This window comes from Epinephelus moara, chromosome 13 (genome assembly GCF_006386435.1).
Source record: "Epinephelus moara isolate mb chromosome 13, YSFRI_EMoa_1.0, whole genome shotgun sequence".
In the NCBI taxonomy this organism is placed as follows: Eukaryota; Metazoa; Chordata; class Actinopteri; order Perciformes; family Serranidae; genus Epinephelus; species Epinephelus moara.
This window is the reverse complement of record NC_065518.1, coordinates 4,479,154-4,498,390: the sequence shown is the minus strand read 5'-3', so window position 1 is coordinate 4,498,390 and position 19,237 is coordinate 4,479,154. Positions and strand designations below refer to the sequence as shown.

General features: G+C 41.9%; 1 protein-coding gene across 1 annotated transcript in view; it reads right to left on the bottom strand.

Moving 5' to 3' along the window:
* ankfn1 (ankyrin repeat and fibronectin type III domain containing 1) overlaps positions 1-19,237 on the bottom strand; it is a 151,861-nt gene that overhangs the window by 91,691 nt on the left and 40,933 nt on the right. Inside the window, exon 6 of the mRNA XM_050060779.1 lies at positions 6,784-6,821. Coding sequence (XP_049916736.1) covers positions 6,784-6,821 — 38 coding nt within the window. The remainder of the gene's footprint in view (positions 1-6,783; positions 6,822-19,237) is intronic.

Genomic DNA, 19,237 nt, shown 5'->3' with positions numbered 1-19,237 from the left:
TATTTAGGTATTTTTTAAATGGTCCTAAAAATAGTCAAAACTGGTGAAGTGAAATAAAACAACTAGACCTACCACCTTTTGTTTTATGTCTTGAATGCTCTTTTGTTATTTGAGTGATTAGATGTATTTTTTCAGACATGTTGTAGCAGCTTTATTGGAGAATAAGAATTTAATTTAATTCAACGATGATTTTTTTTGGCCTTTTTGTCATTCTCAGGACAGAACTAAGCATGAAGGCAGTAGGGAGAGTAGACGACATGAAGCAAAGCACCAAGTGCCGGAATCAAACCAACGGCCCCCGATGCAAGGACAGTGCCTTTGTACATAGGATGCCCACTCTAACCACTGAGCTACTGAGTGCCACATTAAGTGTCTTAATAGAAATGGATTTAAATTTCTACCTGTTCCCAGGGTCAAGTGGCCCCAAAATAGTTTGAGGCTGCTGTTTGAAACTCATAAACACTCTGCATTTACCTGGATTGTGCTAAAAAAAAGTTGATTTGGATGTTTATTTATCTTCCTCCTCTTCACCTCAGTTTCTACAAATGTTCAGGGATGTGGAGCTTCCTGTGCAGTCCAATACCCATAATACCACACTATTTACTATGCCAGGAAAAGACTCAGTAGGGCTGGGTATCACCACTGATTTACTCATTTGATTCAATATCGATTGGGTATTTTTCCATTGCAATACCAATTTTTTTCTAGTATGTGAAAGATTCTCAGAGAACTAACAGTGTCACATTTACAAGGAACTATTTTTTAAAGAATAAATTCACAACAGGATTAAAACTGAATATTTTATAACTAATTGTTTCTAGAGCAACAGCAGTAACATTAAAACAGCAAAGTCACAATATAAAGTTAATATCTCACTGGAAATAAAAATGTTAATAAAATAAATCATATTCCTGACATCACACGAAGTGTAGAAAGAATAAAGAACACAGACATCATCAGTATCAGTCCTCGTGTCCTCTCTGCTGCTGAGGAGACTCACTGCCTGCAGGTCACACCAAACCCTTAGGCTGAATCCAAATGTCTGGACTTCACCACACTTGCGGGCCTGTTCAGGGGAAGTCAGGAGTGCTGAGGGCTGTCTAAATCCACAATTCATCCAGTCCATAAGGGGCCCCTGGGGGACTTTGTGCAGACTTCCAGAGATTCTGTTTGGTGTGCAGACTTGAGCAGACTTCACTGATTTAATAACCCACAATTCATTGCAATACAGACGTGACGTGGGTTTTTCAACTGCCTGTATGTTATAGAGATGAACGTAAAGCCTACATCTTTGTTTAGTGACACAAAAGCCTCTACATGGGATTTATATCTTGTTATCTGCAGGGACAGATGAGTTTGGCACTATTCATCAAGGTATATGACATATACTGTATATGAATGTGACAGCAGCGACAGTTGAGCGTTTCCATGACAACCAGTAAAACAGTCTGGAGGGCTGTCTAACCTCGCAGACTGTACGTGGTGACAGTAAATACGAGGGCTCAGTCTGCAAGTTCAGAGGGTGGAGATTTGGATTCAGCCTGAAACATAAACATGTTGTTTTATCTTGTTAGTAACAGTTTGCTATCAGCTGTAAAGCCTCTGTGCTTGTTTATAACATAATATTGGTGGTGGTGGATGAGAGACTGCGGACAGACCAGATTGAAGTATCACTTTTTTGTTTGTGTGTGTTTGTGTGTGTGTGTGTGTGTAAAAGTGGCGCAGCAGCCAGGACGCACAGACAACAGGAGGAGATGCTGCAGCAGGATAATAAATTACACCCAAATGTAAATCAGTAAGCTAACAGCTGACAGTTATAGATAAAAGAGGCAGTAATGTTGGAGCGTCGTTCGTAACTTAGCGCTGTGGCTCGTTTACAACTGGCAAGATTAACAAGATTAAAACTTCACACATCCGTGGGAAAAAGCGTATATTAAAAGATCGATCTTGGATTTTACGAATCAATATCGGGTCATTCCAGTGAAGATCGACTTAAGAGCCCTAAGACTTAGTATATCCCAGTATAAAGTATGTGAAATGCAGTATGGAGTCCTCCTGTATCCGGTCACATTGTGCACTGTGGGAGCCAGCATGCTTTTCTGGCTTCTCTGACCAACAATCCTCTGCAGAGCAAAAAGTCCTTCACATGGACTGAGCTGCTGACAGATGACAGTTTGACAGCCGGATGACAGCAGTCAGAATCCACAGTGATGGATGACAGAGCATTAAAGTGACTGATGACCAGAGGGACAGAGAGTAATAATATGAGCTGTTTAAGTGAACAAAATGAAGATAACCAACAACAGCAAAAGGACGTAACTATGACAATAATGAAGGAGAAATGCAGATGTATTTTACTGTCATGATTATAAGTTGAGAGTTAAAACTACAAACATTACAAAGTAATAACAACAGAGCTCTCCAGGTTGAGCTCCGTGTGTGACGAGCTCGACAAAAGGTAACTAAGTGACAACATTGAGATGTTCTGTCTTTCAACTACAAACTGTGATGCACATATGAGCAAGAAGGTCAAAGTTGCAATGCTGATGATCACAACGATTATTTATCACGATTATTAAGTCATTTTATGGAAAATAATTTCTATATATTTTCATACTTAAACAACACTGCTTTTATCTATGAGGGAGGAGAGATTCGTGCGGGGCATACAGATTTAAATAGCTGCATTATGTATTATTTTACCTCAGATTTGTTTGTTTTTTTTGTTTTTGTTTTTTAAAGAACATGCCTTACAAATTTTGGTAGTTTTCCAAATTTTGGCACTTCTTTTTGGAGAAAAAATTGGCAATTTTTAAAGAAAACATGTCTTCCAAACCAAATTTTAAAATATGTTTTTTTATTATTATTTTTTAGTGTTTTTATTTTATCTATTTATTTATTTTAAAGAAACGCTCGCTTAAAGAAATTTCATCAAAATCCCTTTATTCTACGTCTCATTCAAAATATGGACAAAAATAAACAGTTTGCCCAACAAGAGTGAAAAACAAGGCTTTTTTCCACTCCAGGATTTCATCTTCAACTTTTCACTTTCAGACATCAAAGGGTGAGTTTAAAAAATCTAATGACTCATTTATGGTGGAGGAAGGGTCAAGCATTCTCCACCAGTCACTCAGGGAGGCTCAAGAAAAAAATATTTGTAGATTCAGGGAGGGTCAGACCACAGCCACCCCCCTCCTCTGACAGGTAAAGATTGTCCCTAACCTTAACCATCACAAGTAAATGCCAAACCCTTACCCTAACCTAAACCTAACTGTAACCTGAACCCTGAAACCAAGTCTTAACCCTAAAACAGGCCAGGAAGAAGTGGGGACCGGCCAGAATGTCCCCAATTTTCAAAAGTGTCCTCACTCTGTTGCTCGTCCTTTAAATTACATCTTTCTTTTGTTGTCTCCCACATCTGTCTGTCTGTCTGTCTGTCTGTCTGTCTGACGTTGTCGCTTCGCTGAGGCAAACCTCAGCTACTATTTTAAACACACACACACACACACACACACACACACACACACACACACATCAGCATCAGTGTGTGATAATGTGTGAGTCTGGTCCATTGAGCAGAATGAAAAGGCAGTTTAAGTCTCTGGGGCGCAGCGGGGTGAACTGAAGAGACTAAACAGAGTGCGCTCAGATCTGTGTTTTACACAACTGATAAGACACACAGTTCAGAAGTCACACACACACACACACACACACACACACACACACACAGACTCCAATTATTGGTGTACAGTTGTTTTGCCTCACAGTCTGTTAATCCAAGAGAAATGTTCTTGTTCTTCTGTCTTCATGAAGATGTCAGATCTCATTATTCAACAGACAGTAGGAGTGTCTGAACCATCACAGTACGGGGGTCACGTTATGGTGCACACAGAATATATTTAGAGTATGAGAATCAGAGTGTTTTTTAGCTCTCATGTTTGTTTGTGGTCAGCGGTCAAATCCTCTGAGGTCAACTACAGCAGGACAGAAGAAGAGTCCAGGCTGTTCACTGATAAACAGCCTCAACTGTACACACACTGCACTGCTATGTTTAACTTCATCCTCTCTGCTCCGCTCACTGCAGCCTCACTGTCACCACAACTGGCACACACAAGCTCTCTTTCTCAACCACAAGCTCACTACGCACACAATCTGCCACCAAAGTGAGGCACCAAAGTCTGCACTAGGACTCAGTCGAGTAGGTACAGGTCGTATAGGGACCGGTGCCATACTGACAGCAGGTTTCTGTACTCTACCCTAACTGTGCCATCTAATAAATAAATAAACCTGAGAGAGCTGCACAGATTTATCATTTCACTCCTGTAACAGAGTCACAAAGTAAAGTTTCAAATAAAATGGATCAAAATCGATGCAGTAGAAACCGAGACATCCTCTCTCTTTACTCCACACACTCCTCTTCGTACTCAGGCCCGGACAGTTTGGTGGAGATGAGCAGTGAGCTGCAGAGCTTTCACTTCTTTCTAACTCCACACCTCCAGATTTTTTTACTTTTCAAACTTGTAGTCCTCAACAGATGCTGACTCAAGTGACATCACCGGAGGACATTTATCAGACCTCACACAGCTCCCCCTGAAGACACTACGGTCTCTCATTTAAACGGGGAAGAAGAGAACTTTAACTCTGCCTCAGTCTAAAATCATAAACCGTAACAAAATACAGAGATAGGGTTTTTTTTAGCTGCATAAAAGATCTTTTTATCTTCTTTGTGTGAAGCGTCTGTGCTCCTACCTTTCCCCTATACAGAAGCTCGAGGCCATGAAAATCCATTAGTGCTGCCGAGATATAAAACACTATTCAATAACTAAGGCCAGCCCTTGACTCAAGAGAGCACTCTGACAATTAAAATCAGCCCGGATTTATGCAACAGAGTGAAGAGGAGCAGGGTGAAAATGTTGCCAGTCAACAATCAACCATCACTGACGTCTTCGGTCTGTTCGTGACGTCAGATTCATGACTGGAGAGCTGGAGAGAATTTTTATCTTTTTCCTCTCAGTCTGCCAGATGGAACTCCGGCTATTTCCATGTCTTATGAAAGTATCAAATATTTTTAAAAAGTTTTTCCTTAACATCATTTTCTTTCTGTGGACCATCATCAGAGATTGTGGTTCCTCTGAGATGCAGCACTGGAACAAAAGTGTTGCGTTGTGTTTGGACAACCCAGAATAAATGTTGGCATTGTGCCTTTCTGCAAACCACATCTGTACATTATCATGTAATGGATACCTTAAAACTTTACGTTTCTACGGCGCTGTGGTTAACGTGTGGTTAGGTTTAGGCACAAAAACACTTGGTTATGGTTCAGACCATGTTTTGGCTTAGTTGTAATAAACAACTATGAAACTGACCTTGAACGTAGACTGGCCAATCATAGCGTAGCATCGGCCAGCTACGACAAGGGTCCGATAGCAACACAGCTGCGCTCTACAAACTCTCATGCAGTCATTTTTACACATGTTGCTTTTGCTTTTTAATGATTATAGCAAGAAATAAAATCCAACCCTGCTGTACAGGAACCAGTGAAGGGAAGCAGGGAAACTTTGATGATATTCACTCAGCTGTGTGACATCACAGTGTGTGCAGATGAATGTTGTTTGGCTATCCACGGAGCTCTCTGACCTCTGCTAGTAGAAACAGTTTCACCACTTTCTTTATGATACTCTTTTGGGAAAACAAATTCCCTTGTATGGATAAATGGGGGCACGGCGGTATGCTGATTGCAGATGGCGGGCATGTGTCGGTCAGTTTAGAATGATTCTAGCCCCTTTGACACTGCCAGATTTTCTGCGAATGTTGGGCCGTTTTGCTGGCAAGCTGCGAGCATTTAGACACACAGAGCCGGATTGGCGAGTTGATCCGAGGTGCCCATTGCTCCGAAAAAGGCACATTCTGTATAAACAAAAGTAGGCAGGCGGCATTTTGCTGCACTCCCCAATTTTGTTTTTATACTGCCAATGCTGAAAGAAGACTGATTGGGCTTTCCTGCAAATTTGCACAATTCCTGTTTAAAAAGGGCTTCTGATTCACAAACTACACCATCAGACAGCAGGTCATGCAGCACTTAAAAACTTTTTATGAGCAAACTTCGGTTTTCTGGAGCCCCAGAGAGCCCATCAAGAAATAGCTGGTTTATCGTCTTATTACTAGTCCAGACTGGAATTCGACCTCGTCGGCCATTAACAGTGACAAACACGTAGAAACAGGGCAATAAAAGAAGAAATCGGTGCTGCTATATTGTGTGTTGATGCTGTTTGGTCACTGACATCACACCTCTGTTTTAATTCATTTTCAGTATCTGATTTGATCAGGAAAAATCCTGCTGACGAGCGTTTATGTTACCGTGGTTACTAGGTAAGAAAGTAGCACAGGTTTGAAAGCAGCCTGAGTTTCTGCTTCTTTTCTCCAAGTTCACTGAAACGCTGCAAGCTCTGCAGTCAAGGTTTCTCTCTTCAGCTAAAAATATTCCCTCTATTCAGCTTCATTGGTTGAAAATGGAAACAATAAGAATGCTGACATAATCTGGTTTCTCAGATCCCTTTTCTCTCAGCAAAACAGGAGAGGTCATGCCTCCTGTTTTATCAAATCGTGACTTATTGCTCACAGCTCCGGGAAATGTTTCAATTCCAGTGATAAAGGGCAGAAAAGAATGAGGGCAACAGAGACACTTTAGCACTGGGAGGTGATGAAGACACCAATAAAAGATGAGGATGATAAAAGACTGTATACGACTCTGGAAACAAAAGGACACTTAGAAACAGGACTTACTTCTTCCTGGTGTCGTATCGGCTCGTGGTTCCCAGACTCTGAGGAGGACACGGGAGAAAATGATCAATTTCTATGCAGGATCATGCAGACCACTAACATATATAACATCACATCTATTCCACTCCACACTCATGTTTCTGCTGTGGAACAACACACTCATGTCGCACCACTAACACACTTCTGTCCACAGAAACAAGAGCCTTTCTACAAGTGGATACAATCAGGCAGGAAATGGACAAATCAGTTATCATTGAATCAGTGATAACTGGGTATGAAATTAACAAAATATTTTGGGGGCAATTTTGGCCTCCACGGTCTAAAAAATGGGGGCATTTTCAAAATGTCTGGGAACCATCAAAAAATTGTCATTATGTTCTAACAATAAGCACATGAAAAGCAAAACCAACTAAGATAGTGTCTTCACTCTTCAGTAGAAACCACTATGAATGAAACAAATAATGGGTTACATAAAATCATGGTTGCAAAATATCACTCAGATTTCCTATAATTCAACCAGTTTAAATGTGATGATTTAACCATTAATCTACTGATAGCAGTACTAATGGTTCACCACATTACAGTTACTTTTACTGTCAAAAAGGCCAAATTACTATAAATTCCTTAGATGCAATCCTGGAAGTAAGTTAATTTAAAATTTAACATTCATTCTACTTTGATTTTTCATTAATTTGTCATTGTGTAGACACAGATCACCCAAGAAATGGTTAATTTATACTTATGTTACAGCAAAGCCCCCTCCCCTTCTCTGTCAGATTACTCTAACGTAATCAGTGCAATCTCGTTGATTATGTCTGGAAAATGAGTTGTAGATGCGACAGTAAATTAATTTAATGAAAATAAAATTATACTTTAATATCAGATTGTAATACTGTTAAAAATATAAATACATATAGTTGTTTTGAAAACTTGGGGGCAATTTTGTCCCCCGGAACATGGCTTTTGGGGGCATTCTTGGCTAAATTGCGGGCCAAATGGCCCGTGGCCCTTGCTAATTTCTGACACCGTCACTGATGCAGGTGTTGACACATGGTGAGTGTCTGTGCTGTTACACCACTGACTGATTGTTTGCACATCTCTCCTTTGGTGTGTAGCAAAACCAGAAAGTGAGTAGTCAATACCGATACCAGTGGAATCCACAATTCTTGATAACTTATTTGACACCAAGATAAAAACAAAACAGTAAATTCTTTAAAATAAAGGCTCAATAGGTGATGCACTGTCGTAGAACATGGGGGTTACGGATTTATTTCACTGAGGCGTCCACAGTCCGAAGTACATTTAGAAAGATATGGGTGATAATTACAATTCTGCCATTATTGAAAAGATCCTGAATAAAAGACCAAAAGAAATGCTTGCTCTTTGAAAGCATTCTATTGTATATCGGCCACCATCCATTCAGGTAGACCCAAAGAGTTCTGTCAGGTCCAGCAAACCCAAGGATGCTAAACAGAGTGCACCCAAACAGCACCTGAGCAACACCACCTCTTTAATCATGGTGCTGTATGCTGTAACCCTCCAGCATCACAGTTTCATGCCCCATTGCTCTCGTCTCAGACAGTCTTGCCTCAGAACCCATTGTCTATCAGTCTGAAGATGATTTGGCCTCTGGGGACAACTGCCAATATTTCGGGGGTTCCAGTGCAGCCAGCAGATATACAGGCCAAGACTTTCTTTTCCCCTTTTTACAGTTCAATTAGCAAAAAGCTAATAAAAAGCTGTCGTCAGACCATAGCCAAAGGGCTCTGAGATTGCATTTCAAAAGATGCATTTCTTCTCTTTTGGTCTCCATGGACTGTTTACCTGTAGGCAACCAAAGCCGGCTCAGACATGATTGGTCAACACTATTCAGATTACAAACACAAACCTGAGCACTTCTGACAGTAAAATCTTGTCCTGTTGCCGACAGATTCTACATTCACATGCAGACATCTGCTTATACATATAATTTTCCCACCAAAACTAGCATGTGCATGCAGGCTTTTTTTAAACATTGACAAAACCCATCACAATTACGTTCAACGTCACGAACGAGCTGGAAAACAGGTCAGTAGTAGTAACTAGACTCTCACTTTCAAGTCTTCCGACCACTCAAAGCACAAACACTACAGTCACATTCACACATTCATTGATAGTAATAGGCTACAACATACATACAAGGTGCCACCGTCTACTCAGTCTAAACGCACTCACACACCGATGGCTCGGCCATCAGGAGCATCGAACCAAAGATCTTCCAATTCTACCTCCTGAGCCCTAGCCATCCCAGTAGAAAGCAGTAAAGCACAGAAAGCAGCATGGAGGCAAGTGAAAATGCTACGGTTGCTACTTCTTTTTATCTCTTACTTATTCAGTTTCTCTCTCAAACTCGGTGCCAACTAAATTTGGAACAATGTTTAAGCGCTGCCTGAACAGAGACAGACGGTATTTTCTGGCATTTCACTGTACTGGCAAAGGGGCTAAAATTAATGTGTCCACCATCATCCGTCCGCTCCAGTTCCAATCAAAGCCAATAGGAACTGGAGCTGTATATACCCGTGACTGCCACAGAATCATCATTTGTCCTGGGAGGGAATGCCGATTGTAACCTTTACCACTAAATACGAAAGCCAGATGTCAATGGGTGTTAGTGTTGATTTGTCCAGTTGAAAAGGGGCAAGGGATTACTAAAGAGATAATGAAAGTATTTTGATTAAGAGTTGGTTCATGAAATACTACTGACACAGGATGGAAACTCTGTTTAAATTGTTTGGCTGCAAAAAGCAAAGTGATCACATGGAAATGTCTGCAGGCAAATCCACAAACCAAGAACTACTGGATGCAGAAACTGACCTTTGTCTTTCGGACTACAACATGATGAATATGTAAAATACTGGGGAAAAAAGATAAATATGTGCAAATGCAGTGTAGTGTTCTCCGTATGGAAGCACAAAATATCAATAATATTAAAGTTACTAAAAACTGCTAACAGTTCGGTGTGTGTGGGAGGATGAGGGCTGTGAGTTGTGCTGTAAAAGGTTTTTGGTGTATAACAGCAGAGTTTACAAACCGATGCTCCTCCTGCAGGCTCAAGTAGCCACTGATGTGTCTCAACCTTAGAACTGGAGAGTGTTTGATCGGCGGTGTCATGTGTGAAGGCTGCTGGATGTAGCAGATGGAGGAGGGGTGGGTTTGATTTGATGGAGGAATGGCAGGGTTCGGGCAGCGTGAGGTGAAAATATTCCGTCGCCTTGACAACTGAAAACAACGCTGAGAGAGGAAATTGCCATCTGTACAAAAGCGCTCACTTTAACTCTCACAGGTCTCCTTCTCCTCCCTCCTCCTCCTCATCTCACGGGCACTAAAGGCCTGTAGATGCACCAACAATGCACCGCCTGGCAGGAAGCCTCCATATTGTGTCTCTGAACGTACGTAACCACATCCATTTTTCTCTTCTGCTGCTGTTTCCTCACTGACATCTCTGCATGTCATGGCCATGTTGTCAGCTCTCATTTTTCAGGCTTCTCTTTCGTCTATCAAACATGAAACTCTGAGGAATTGTTCTCGAGTACTGCTGGGTCAACGAGTCCTCCAAATTAAATGACAGAAAATGCAACTTGCCTCCAGTGCAACACATATTTTCTGATCTAGCATGAAAGTGTTGATCTCCAAATGTGGCAGTGAATCCTGATAATTTCCTAAATAATAGATTAGCTAATGCTCAACGATCAACGGCTGTAGTTTTAATAACTTAGTTGATATTTTAAAAAGGTCGCAGTTGCACCTGATGTATTTGGTTAGTTCATGGTTTGGGTTAAAATACGTACATTTGTTACGAACGTAACGTGACATAACATGAAGCATGTTGACCTTTGGTTTCACACAGGACATGAACAGAGGTCTCCTGGGTAAAAAGTGTTTGTTTGACCCATCCATCCACCCAAACCTCCTTCCTACATGGACTCTGCTGCTCTTTAATCAATGTCACCTGACTTCTTCCTTTGCTCCCATCATAATTATGACGGGCAGAAGAGGTGGCCGTCTAACAATAAACATAAATATGGGTCGTAAAAATATGTGGTATTGTGACAGTCTCCATGTACCACTTTATATTCTTCTGCTGAATTCTGTAAGTGCTTCTACAGCAACGTGATGAATTCAAATGGTCAGAACTCAACAGATCCATTAGTCTGACACACTGACATTTTGTACACTTCACTGAGCTTCAACACTCCCAGACAGGAAAGAAATCAGCATGGCTGTCTATGATTGCCTGTATTTTTGTCTCAGTGAATGTGCAGCTTTGTTGGACTCTAGCAGCAGAAAAACACAGCTGAAAGTGACTGTAAACAGGAGGACGACCGTTTTTTAGTGAAGATGTTCTCTAACAGCCGCCTCTTGTCAGCTGGCTTTTATCTTTCACTCAGGCCCTGTTCTGTTCTGTTCTGCTGTGTCTGGATGGTGATGAGGGCAGCAGCGGGATGTTTTGGCGCTGTCGTTCTCTGGTGAAGACGGATGCTTTCCCCCCCGCCAGCCCTGAGATGAGATGATCGCTCAGCCCACAGGGAGAAATCTCTTGACTGTTCACTGCTGCCAGCGAGCAGCTATACAGCTCACAGTGGGCCGTCAATGTCGAACAAAAACCACTTAGAAAGCAGGAACTCGTGTGTGCAAGGCCGAAACACACAGCTCAACTCAAGTACCATGTATACAGAACATCGTGAACATTAAGGTGCCATTCACAGGAGACACAAAAGGTTCTCTACCGCAAATGCTCTGAACATTGGAGAGGCTCAAGAACCGTGCTGACTGTGAAGAAACAGGAACCCACTCTACTGTTTACTGCAGCAGCATTAGAAGAACAAGACGAAATGTGAACGGTCTCACTACCACTCAGAGAGCAGACTGCTGGATGGAGGAAACATTTCTTTTGTCAGACCTTTAAGTAAATTTCTGTGTCCATGTGGCCACGAGGGTCTGCTTTGGTCCATGTGACATAAATGTTGTCATCCATCCATGTCCTTGAGGGTCCGCAAGGACCCCTGCGTGGACGTCCGCATGCAGCCTATTTTTTGTGACTATAGGCATAGCTAGTGTGACAACAGCTCGTGATCTGATCTCTCGTTCCGCACTCAGTTACAATTACACAGTTAGGTCCAAAACACCACAGTCAAGCCAGCCACAGACACCTCACCACAGTGATGTTAGTGACGAGTTGAATATTCAACATTTACTGAGCAGCATCTCTTTAGTTTGCCTTTCACTCAATGTCAGCAGTAGAAGCACGCTAAGCTTACCTCTCAGCTGTCCCATTTACTGCTGGGGGCTACTGTGGACCGTTAACTGTACTGGAATCAAATGTGCATCCACATGATGTATCATAACTTGTTCCACGTGTGATGTATAAAATGACTATATATCTCTCCTGCAAAATACTGACAAACATTACACAGTGTCATGGAAAAGTTTGGGTACCTCTCGTCAAAATTTCATTAACTGCGAAGAGTTCAGTAAGTAGAAGATGAACTGATCTCCAAAAGACATATTTTCAATATCTTAAGCAAGATCAGTACATTATTTTTGTTTTGTACAATTTAAGAGTGAAGACAAAATTAAAGGAGCACCGTTAAAAAAGTTTGGGCTCCCCAAGAGACAACTTTTCCCAGGGTCTCAGACCTTAATGAGCTTGTTAGGGCTCTGGCTTGTTCACAGTCATCATTAGCAAAGGCCAGGTGATGCTAATTTCAAAGCTTTATAAATACTCTGACTCCCGAGCAGCAACAGTTTGACTTTCAGCTAAATGCTAACAACAACTGTAGACAGGAAGCTCCCAGTTCACAGCAAAAACATCAACACGTCCAGCCTGAAATGCGCCGCGTGCTTTAAAATAAAAGCACCAGTGGTTCCACTTTGACTTATTAAATTACATATAACATTTAATTGACTTCATTAAAACAGTACTGTATTAAAGATTATTATAACAGTATTTTATTTACAGTAATTATAACAGATCTCTGTTTAATGTAGTATAGGAACTACTTTATTTAACTTTATAGTCCCTGTAGTTTATTCAATAATTTTGTATTTTAGTAGTCTACCACACTTTAGAGGAGTTTTTAAAAGAGATATATATATATACACTGTGTATCATAATATAGCCAAAAAATATTGCGATATTGTTTTTAAGCCGTATCGCCCAGCCCTGCCCTGAGTAAAAATGAACACCACCTCTATTACCTCAACACTAAAACATAATTTAATTAACTCCTCGAGTCCACAAAAACTGAATATTACAGGTTTTATTAAAGTAGATTTTATGGCAGAACAGTTTTATCATACTGCATCAGAGTGCATGGGTGTACCTAATAAAGTAGCCACTAAGTATATGTGTAGGTGGAAATTAAAGTGTCTTAAATCACATCAAATACAAGACATCCCAAATCACCAAACTATAATCAAACTGAGGTATGTTTGAACTCACACACACGTAGCACTTTAGCATGCAAATCATATTTATCGACTGAATTTGGTGGTAAGAATTTTATATTCTGAGAGCCAAGACTGTTTATTTAAAATCCAACAAACCCCCAGATGACCAAAAATCGATACGTAGACATAAATCCATGTTAATCTAAAGATGAGCCATGCGGGCCTCCGACTGATTCTGAATGAGCACGCCACAAATGTTCTTTGACAAACCAAAGTTTTCCTGCTGTTAAAAGAGTCTGTTAACAAAATAATAACAAGTTAGTCCAATTTAAGAAAAATTAGCCAACCAAGTGTGAAGTGTGATGTCTGTCAGGATAAAGTATCATCACCATGACCCTGTCTCCAGCCTAGACTCACAGCGAGGCCACAAACCAAGTCTTCATGTCTTAATTTCCATCTGTTAGTCACTGACTTATTCATCTCTGCTCCATCCGTCTCTGCTCACAGTTTTAATATGTCACCTTCACTCTAAGAACTCTGAATCAGTCCAAAGTACATTTCATGTTCCCCAGACATTATTTAGCTCCAAGGACATTATTTAGCTCCAAGGACGATCCTTCACTCACTCTCTCCCATCATGCCTCGTGCAGCTTTGTGACAGTTCAGAGTACACTCTGAACTGTCACAAAGCTGCACGAGGCATGATGCTTCTCTGCAGACACTTAGTGACAAACATGTGATGTGGCGATTGTGTACAGGTGAAGAACAGTCCCACCGCTTGTGTTGTATAAAAGCATCTGGATTAGTCACTGTGAGGCTGTGATGGCTTATTGACTGGATGATTGTCACGGCTGCAAGTGGATCGAGCGCGCCCTGCAGGTGCATCACGACAGAGATGACAATGATTGGTAATCTTGTGCTGCAGGGACACGTTCAGAGTCGCACGTCGACAAAAAGCCAGAAACATTGTTTTTAATGTCAGCAGGGTTTTCGCTGGGTTTTATCGAGACCAAGGTGGCAAAGGCCTGTGGCAGGGGGCATCTTGACAGCTGTAAGGTCCCCCCTCTATCAAATGTGAAAGGAGGCCCCCACATGCTTGAGCTTTACACTGCTGACTTGTGTAATCAGAACAGACATGTCCTGGGGCGCCGGTGGCTTAGTGGTAGAGCAGGCGCCCCATGTACAAGGCTGTTGCCGCAGCGGTCCGGGTTCGACTCCAGCCTGTNTCCTGAAATGTGTGTTTCTCTTCTATAATACACATTCTACAACTTGGAGGCGACATCTTTCCACATACGGGCTTCCTTCACCTTTCAAATGGGGCAGAGCTCTGTGGGAAACAGTTGGAGAGACACAGCCCGAGGGGGAACCAGGATCTGACACAACACCGGAGGGAGAAGCAGGTCCGTGGAGCTGTGCGCCAATGAAAAAATAAGCACGTCGCACCAAATGCGCACCGCTACAGCGTCGCTTTGGGTTGTGAGCGCGCATGACGCATTAAAAGTAATGGGTTTGTGCGAGCAAAAGACGCTACATCTGAACGCCCCCCATGCACACACACACACACACACGCTTTAACCGAGGCGGCGGCCAAAATCACCCTGGCCGCCCGCCTTTGTCTTAGATAGGCAGGGAAAACCCTGGTCAGCCTCAAATAATACAATGTAAAACTGTTATGAGTAAAAGTCCTGCACAGTGGGACAGTTTGACACAGTTAACAATATGGCAGTCGGCTGGTGACAAACAACACTGAATTAAAGTTAAACAGTAAGCTCAAACATAATTTTGAAAACATTTTGGACGTGAAACAGCTAACACAGGAACAGACACTTAGTTTATATTCAATCAGCACTGACTAGTTTTACTATTTGAGCTCAGTTTGGTCTGAGTTTAAGAGAGTGTGTCCGTGGTGGTGGGTATGCAAAAATGAGGACATAGAATCTGTAGTTTGAGCAACAGCCGTAGAGAGAAGCGCATCATCCAGCAGATCTGAGCTGAGAGATGAGCAGGGAGATCTGGGTGCTGGTAAGATGGAGGGAATTTACCTCAGTTCATTTACACATATACCCACACTGCACTGACACAGAGCTGGCTAAAAATTGGCAAAGTATCACTTAAAGTTAGCTAATGTTAGTACACTGCTAGTTTGCTAGCTACAGAGCTAACGTATAGGTACATCAAGTGGAGTTGGCCAAATATCAGATCACCAACGTCAGCCAAATTTGCTTCCTCCTTATTTCCGTGGTGACATTAAAGAGATTTGGAAAAGGACAGACAGGTTGGTTGCTGACATATTTTCAGGATGATGTGAATTACTGTTAGCCAGAAAAGATAAAGGCTAACGCTAATGTTGCTTTGTTGTATTATCTCTGTAAGGCTACATGCTCCCAACAGTAACTTTCTATAGTAAAGAGAGACTAAAGTAAGGTCAGTACCATCCTGTGCAGCCAATGGACATCTCAACTTCCAAACTGTAGGACATTTACCGTGTTATTTATTTAAGAAGAAAACTCATATCTGCATTTTAAACAACAACAGATCCAGTTTCAGTGTCAAAATCCAAAACTCCCGCACAACAAACCTTGTGAGTAAAAACACTTTCTTCTCTAAAACTCCTGAGTCATAAAGGTCCCAGTCAGAGGCCGAGTGTGTGTGTGTGTGTGTGTGTGTGTGTGTGTGTGTGTGTGTGTGTGTGTGTGTGATGACTTCATGTCAGTAGGAGCAGGAGTTCCCTGGGGACGTCCCGGGGCCCTCGGGGCCGGCGTGTGTCCACAGAGAGACGACTGTTAGCAGAAGCAGACCTTATGTAAGAACACACACCGTCTCTCTCTCTCTGCACTCAGCGACAGGAAATTTAACTTTTTATAACTCCTTTTTTTCATGTGCCACAGGGGCTATTTAATCCAGCAGCGACTTGGACCAGTTCACCAGCCAGTTGGACTGTACTGGGAGAATGAAACGTCCTCGTGACGGCTGGTTAACCTGCTGACGATTATCTTTTAAGGTAAAAACAACTTCCTACTATTTAAGTTCATGGTTCACACTGACGAGACCTGAAACCATTTGGCAAGACCAGATAAACATGCAGCCATCTTTAGTCTGCAACTCACTGTTAATGTTTCTACGTTAGGTTGGGAAATATAAGGCGACATGGTGTGCCATCATGTGAACCCAAGCAACATAAAATGCAGCGGAAGTATCTTGAAAATCCTCCTTTAGTCGTCAACATTGCATCGAAACACCTGACTTTCAAAAACATCTCCTACCTATTAGTTTTGCTCTCCCGAGTGCATCATGACAAAAACACACGACAGAGTTTAAATCAGCAGTGATAACGCCTTCTGTCTGATCATTAAAAGATGAGGTCATCAAGATTTCACTGGGCGCAGAAGTGCCCAATATGTAAATTGCTTCGCAGCTCCTTGTTAGCAGTCGCCTGGCCGTTCACACCAGAAGGTCAATTCTCTGCACTGGTCAGCCAGCCTTTCTGCTCCTCTGCTCTTTTATAACTACATGTATGTCTGCTTGTACGAGTGTGTCTGCAAGATTCGCTTGCAGAAAAAATAGACAAGACACTATAACTATTGCTGCAGACTGCGAGCCAGCTGAGGTGCAGTGCAGTGCAGTGCGGTGCGGTGCGGTGCGTCCAGTGTGAGCGGCACCAATTGCTTAACATGGGCGCCAAAAGGCCGTGAACAGCACTCCACAGAAAATAGAGAGACTTTGCAGTGTTTCCACGTCCAGTGTGACGCATTACAGCGGAATGACATGGGGCACGCAGGCAAAGCAGGACAGACTCCGTCTCCGCAGCGTGTGGTTGCTGCCAGCTTCACTGTGTGTGCGTTGAGTTTTGTCAATTGGTAATGCAGTAGGTTATGGAGAGTTTGTTCAAGGTTTCAGATTCAGATTCAGATTCAGAATACTTTATTAATCCCCGGGGGGAAATTGTTTTTGTTCCAATGCTCCGTGCAAAGTAGAAATAGAAATACAGCATGAGTGGAAACAAGAGATAAAGATGAAGATATAAATAAAATACTAAAATAGACAATGAAATAAGTAAAATAAATATTAAAGTAGACATTAAAATAAAATACAATAAAATAAATATTAAAGTAGACATTAGAATAAAATAGAATAAAATAGAATATTAAAGTAGACATTAACATAAAATAAAATATTAAAGTAGGCAATAAAGTAAAATAAATAATAAGAACAGTAAAGTAGACAATCTGAAATATATACAATATACAATGAAATGGTTGTAGCATTATAAATGAAATAAGAATGAGTAATTATATTGTGTGATTTGTTTTATAAATATCTGGACTAAATAGTCCGATAATCAAAGGGAGGAGTTGTACAGTTTAATGGCCACAGGTAAGAATGACTTCCTGTGGCGCTCAGTGGTGCATTTAGGAGCAATCAGTCTCTGGCTGAAGGTGCTCCTCAGTTCGACCAGAGCGTTGCTCTTCTGCTTCGTATCGCCTCTACATCTGGTACAATCAGATAATCAATTTGATCATTTTTAAACTGACTGTACTCGTTCTGAACACAGTTTTATGCAGGATTTACCTGTTGGAGGGCGCAGAGCAGGGCGTAGAGGAGAAAAAATAGACCAGCTGGATAAAAACAATGTTAAACAGTGCTGCGCACGGGTAAGTGCGCTCTCATGTTCAGTGTAGCAGCTTCAGTTGATTATAATTGGTGTGCTCTGCTGCAGCCATGCCATGGCAGGTGTGCTGCGCTGCGACCGTGTACCACGTATTTTGGCTGTTAGCTAATCAAATGGCAGCAATTAACAATCATACAGCTCCTTCAGACTGAGTTAACAAAGCACATCCTACTATTAAATGGAGAAACCTCTGTCCCTCCGTCCGTCTGTCTGTCATTATCCGTTTTCCTCCTCACTGCTTTGACCTACTTCTCTGAACTTGCACATAGGCTTTCATGTTGGTCATGTGCAGACAGCCACGATGCCGTTTTTGCATTTTTCCCACATTTCTACTGTTTATATTCAGCCACGATGCCGTTTTTGCATTTTTCCCACATTTCTACTGTTTATATTCGCATTTTTGTCCAGTACCCATTCATACTGTGAGCACCATTAGCAGCGCGAGCTGCGCATGCACAGAGACCACTTCGAAAACACCTGCGCTGGGACCACAGTTTGGCTGTGAAGCCTTTATCTCCAACACTTGCGGATCGAAACCTGTATGTGTGTACCTGTGTGCCGGCACACGGCCCCGCGCACGCGCGTGCCTCCATGCCGTCAGCCAAAACTATGCATTTATTACACAGTGCATTTACAGTGCTCTGATTTTGCATTTCCTCTAATATACTGTTTTTGATTTCTTATTCCTCTATACATAACACATCCCCGGGTATGGACTAGATTTCTTATTCCTCTATACATAACACATCCCCGGGTATGGACTAGTTATAATTAGCCTGGTGAAACCATCCTAATCTCGTGAGCCCATATTCTGTTTCGCTCCGCAGATCAGTCTGGCCATGCAATCATAAAGGCGCATTCTGGCATCGGTTAAAGCTTACCAGGCCAATCACAACCGTTTATTACTTTGGGGCGGGTTATTGAAATCACGTCATCAGAATAGGAGGGACAAGGAGCAGAGTGAATGCATTTTGTAAACAACCAACAACCAACAACAACCAACTGATTTTGAAACTGCGATGGTAAATGTGTTGAACGAACTGGAATGTATATTTTCTTTAAAAGCAGAGCAAACGGCTGCACTGAAAGCTTTTATTGAAAAAAAGGATGTGTGTGCCGTCCTTTGTACGGGGTTTGGTAAAAGTTTAATTTACCAACTGGCTCCGTTGATCGGGAAATTCATGGGACTCAGTGACTCAGTGAAAACCCAGTGGCTATTGTTGTTTCTCTGCTAGTTGCTCTCATGGAGGAGCAGGTCAGGGAAGCGACCAAGCTGGGAATCACAGCCATGCAACTCGGAGTCCACAGTGAGGAGGAAATCCGCAAAGATGGCAACACTCTTTCCCAGACATCATCACA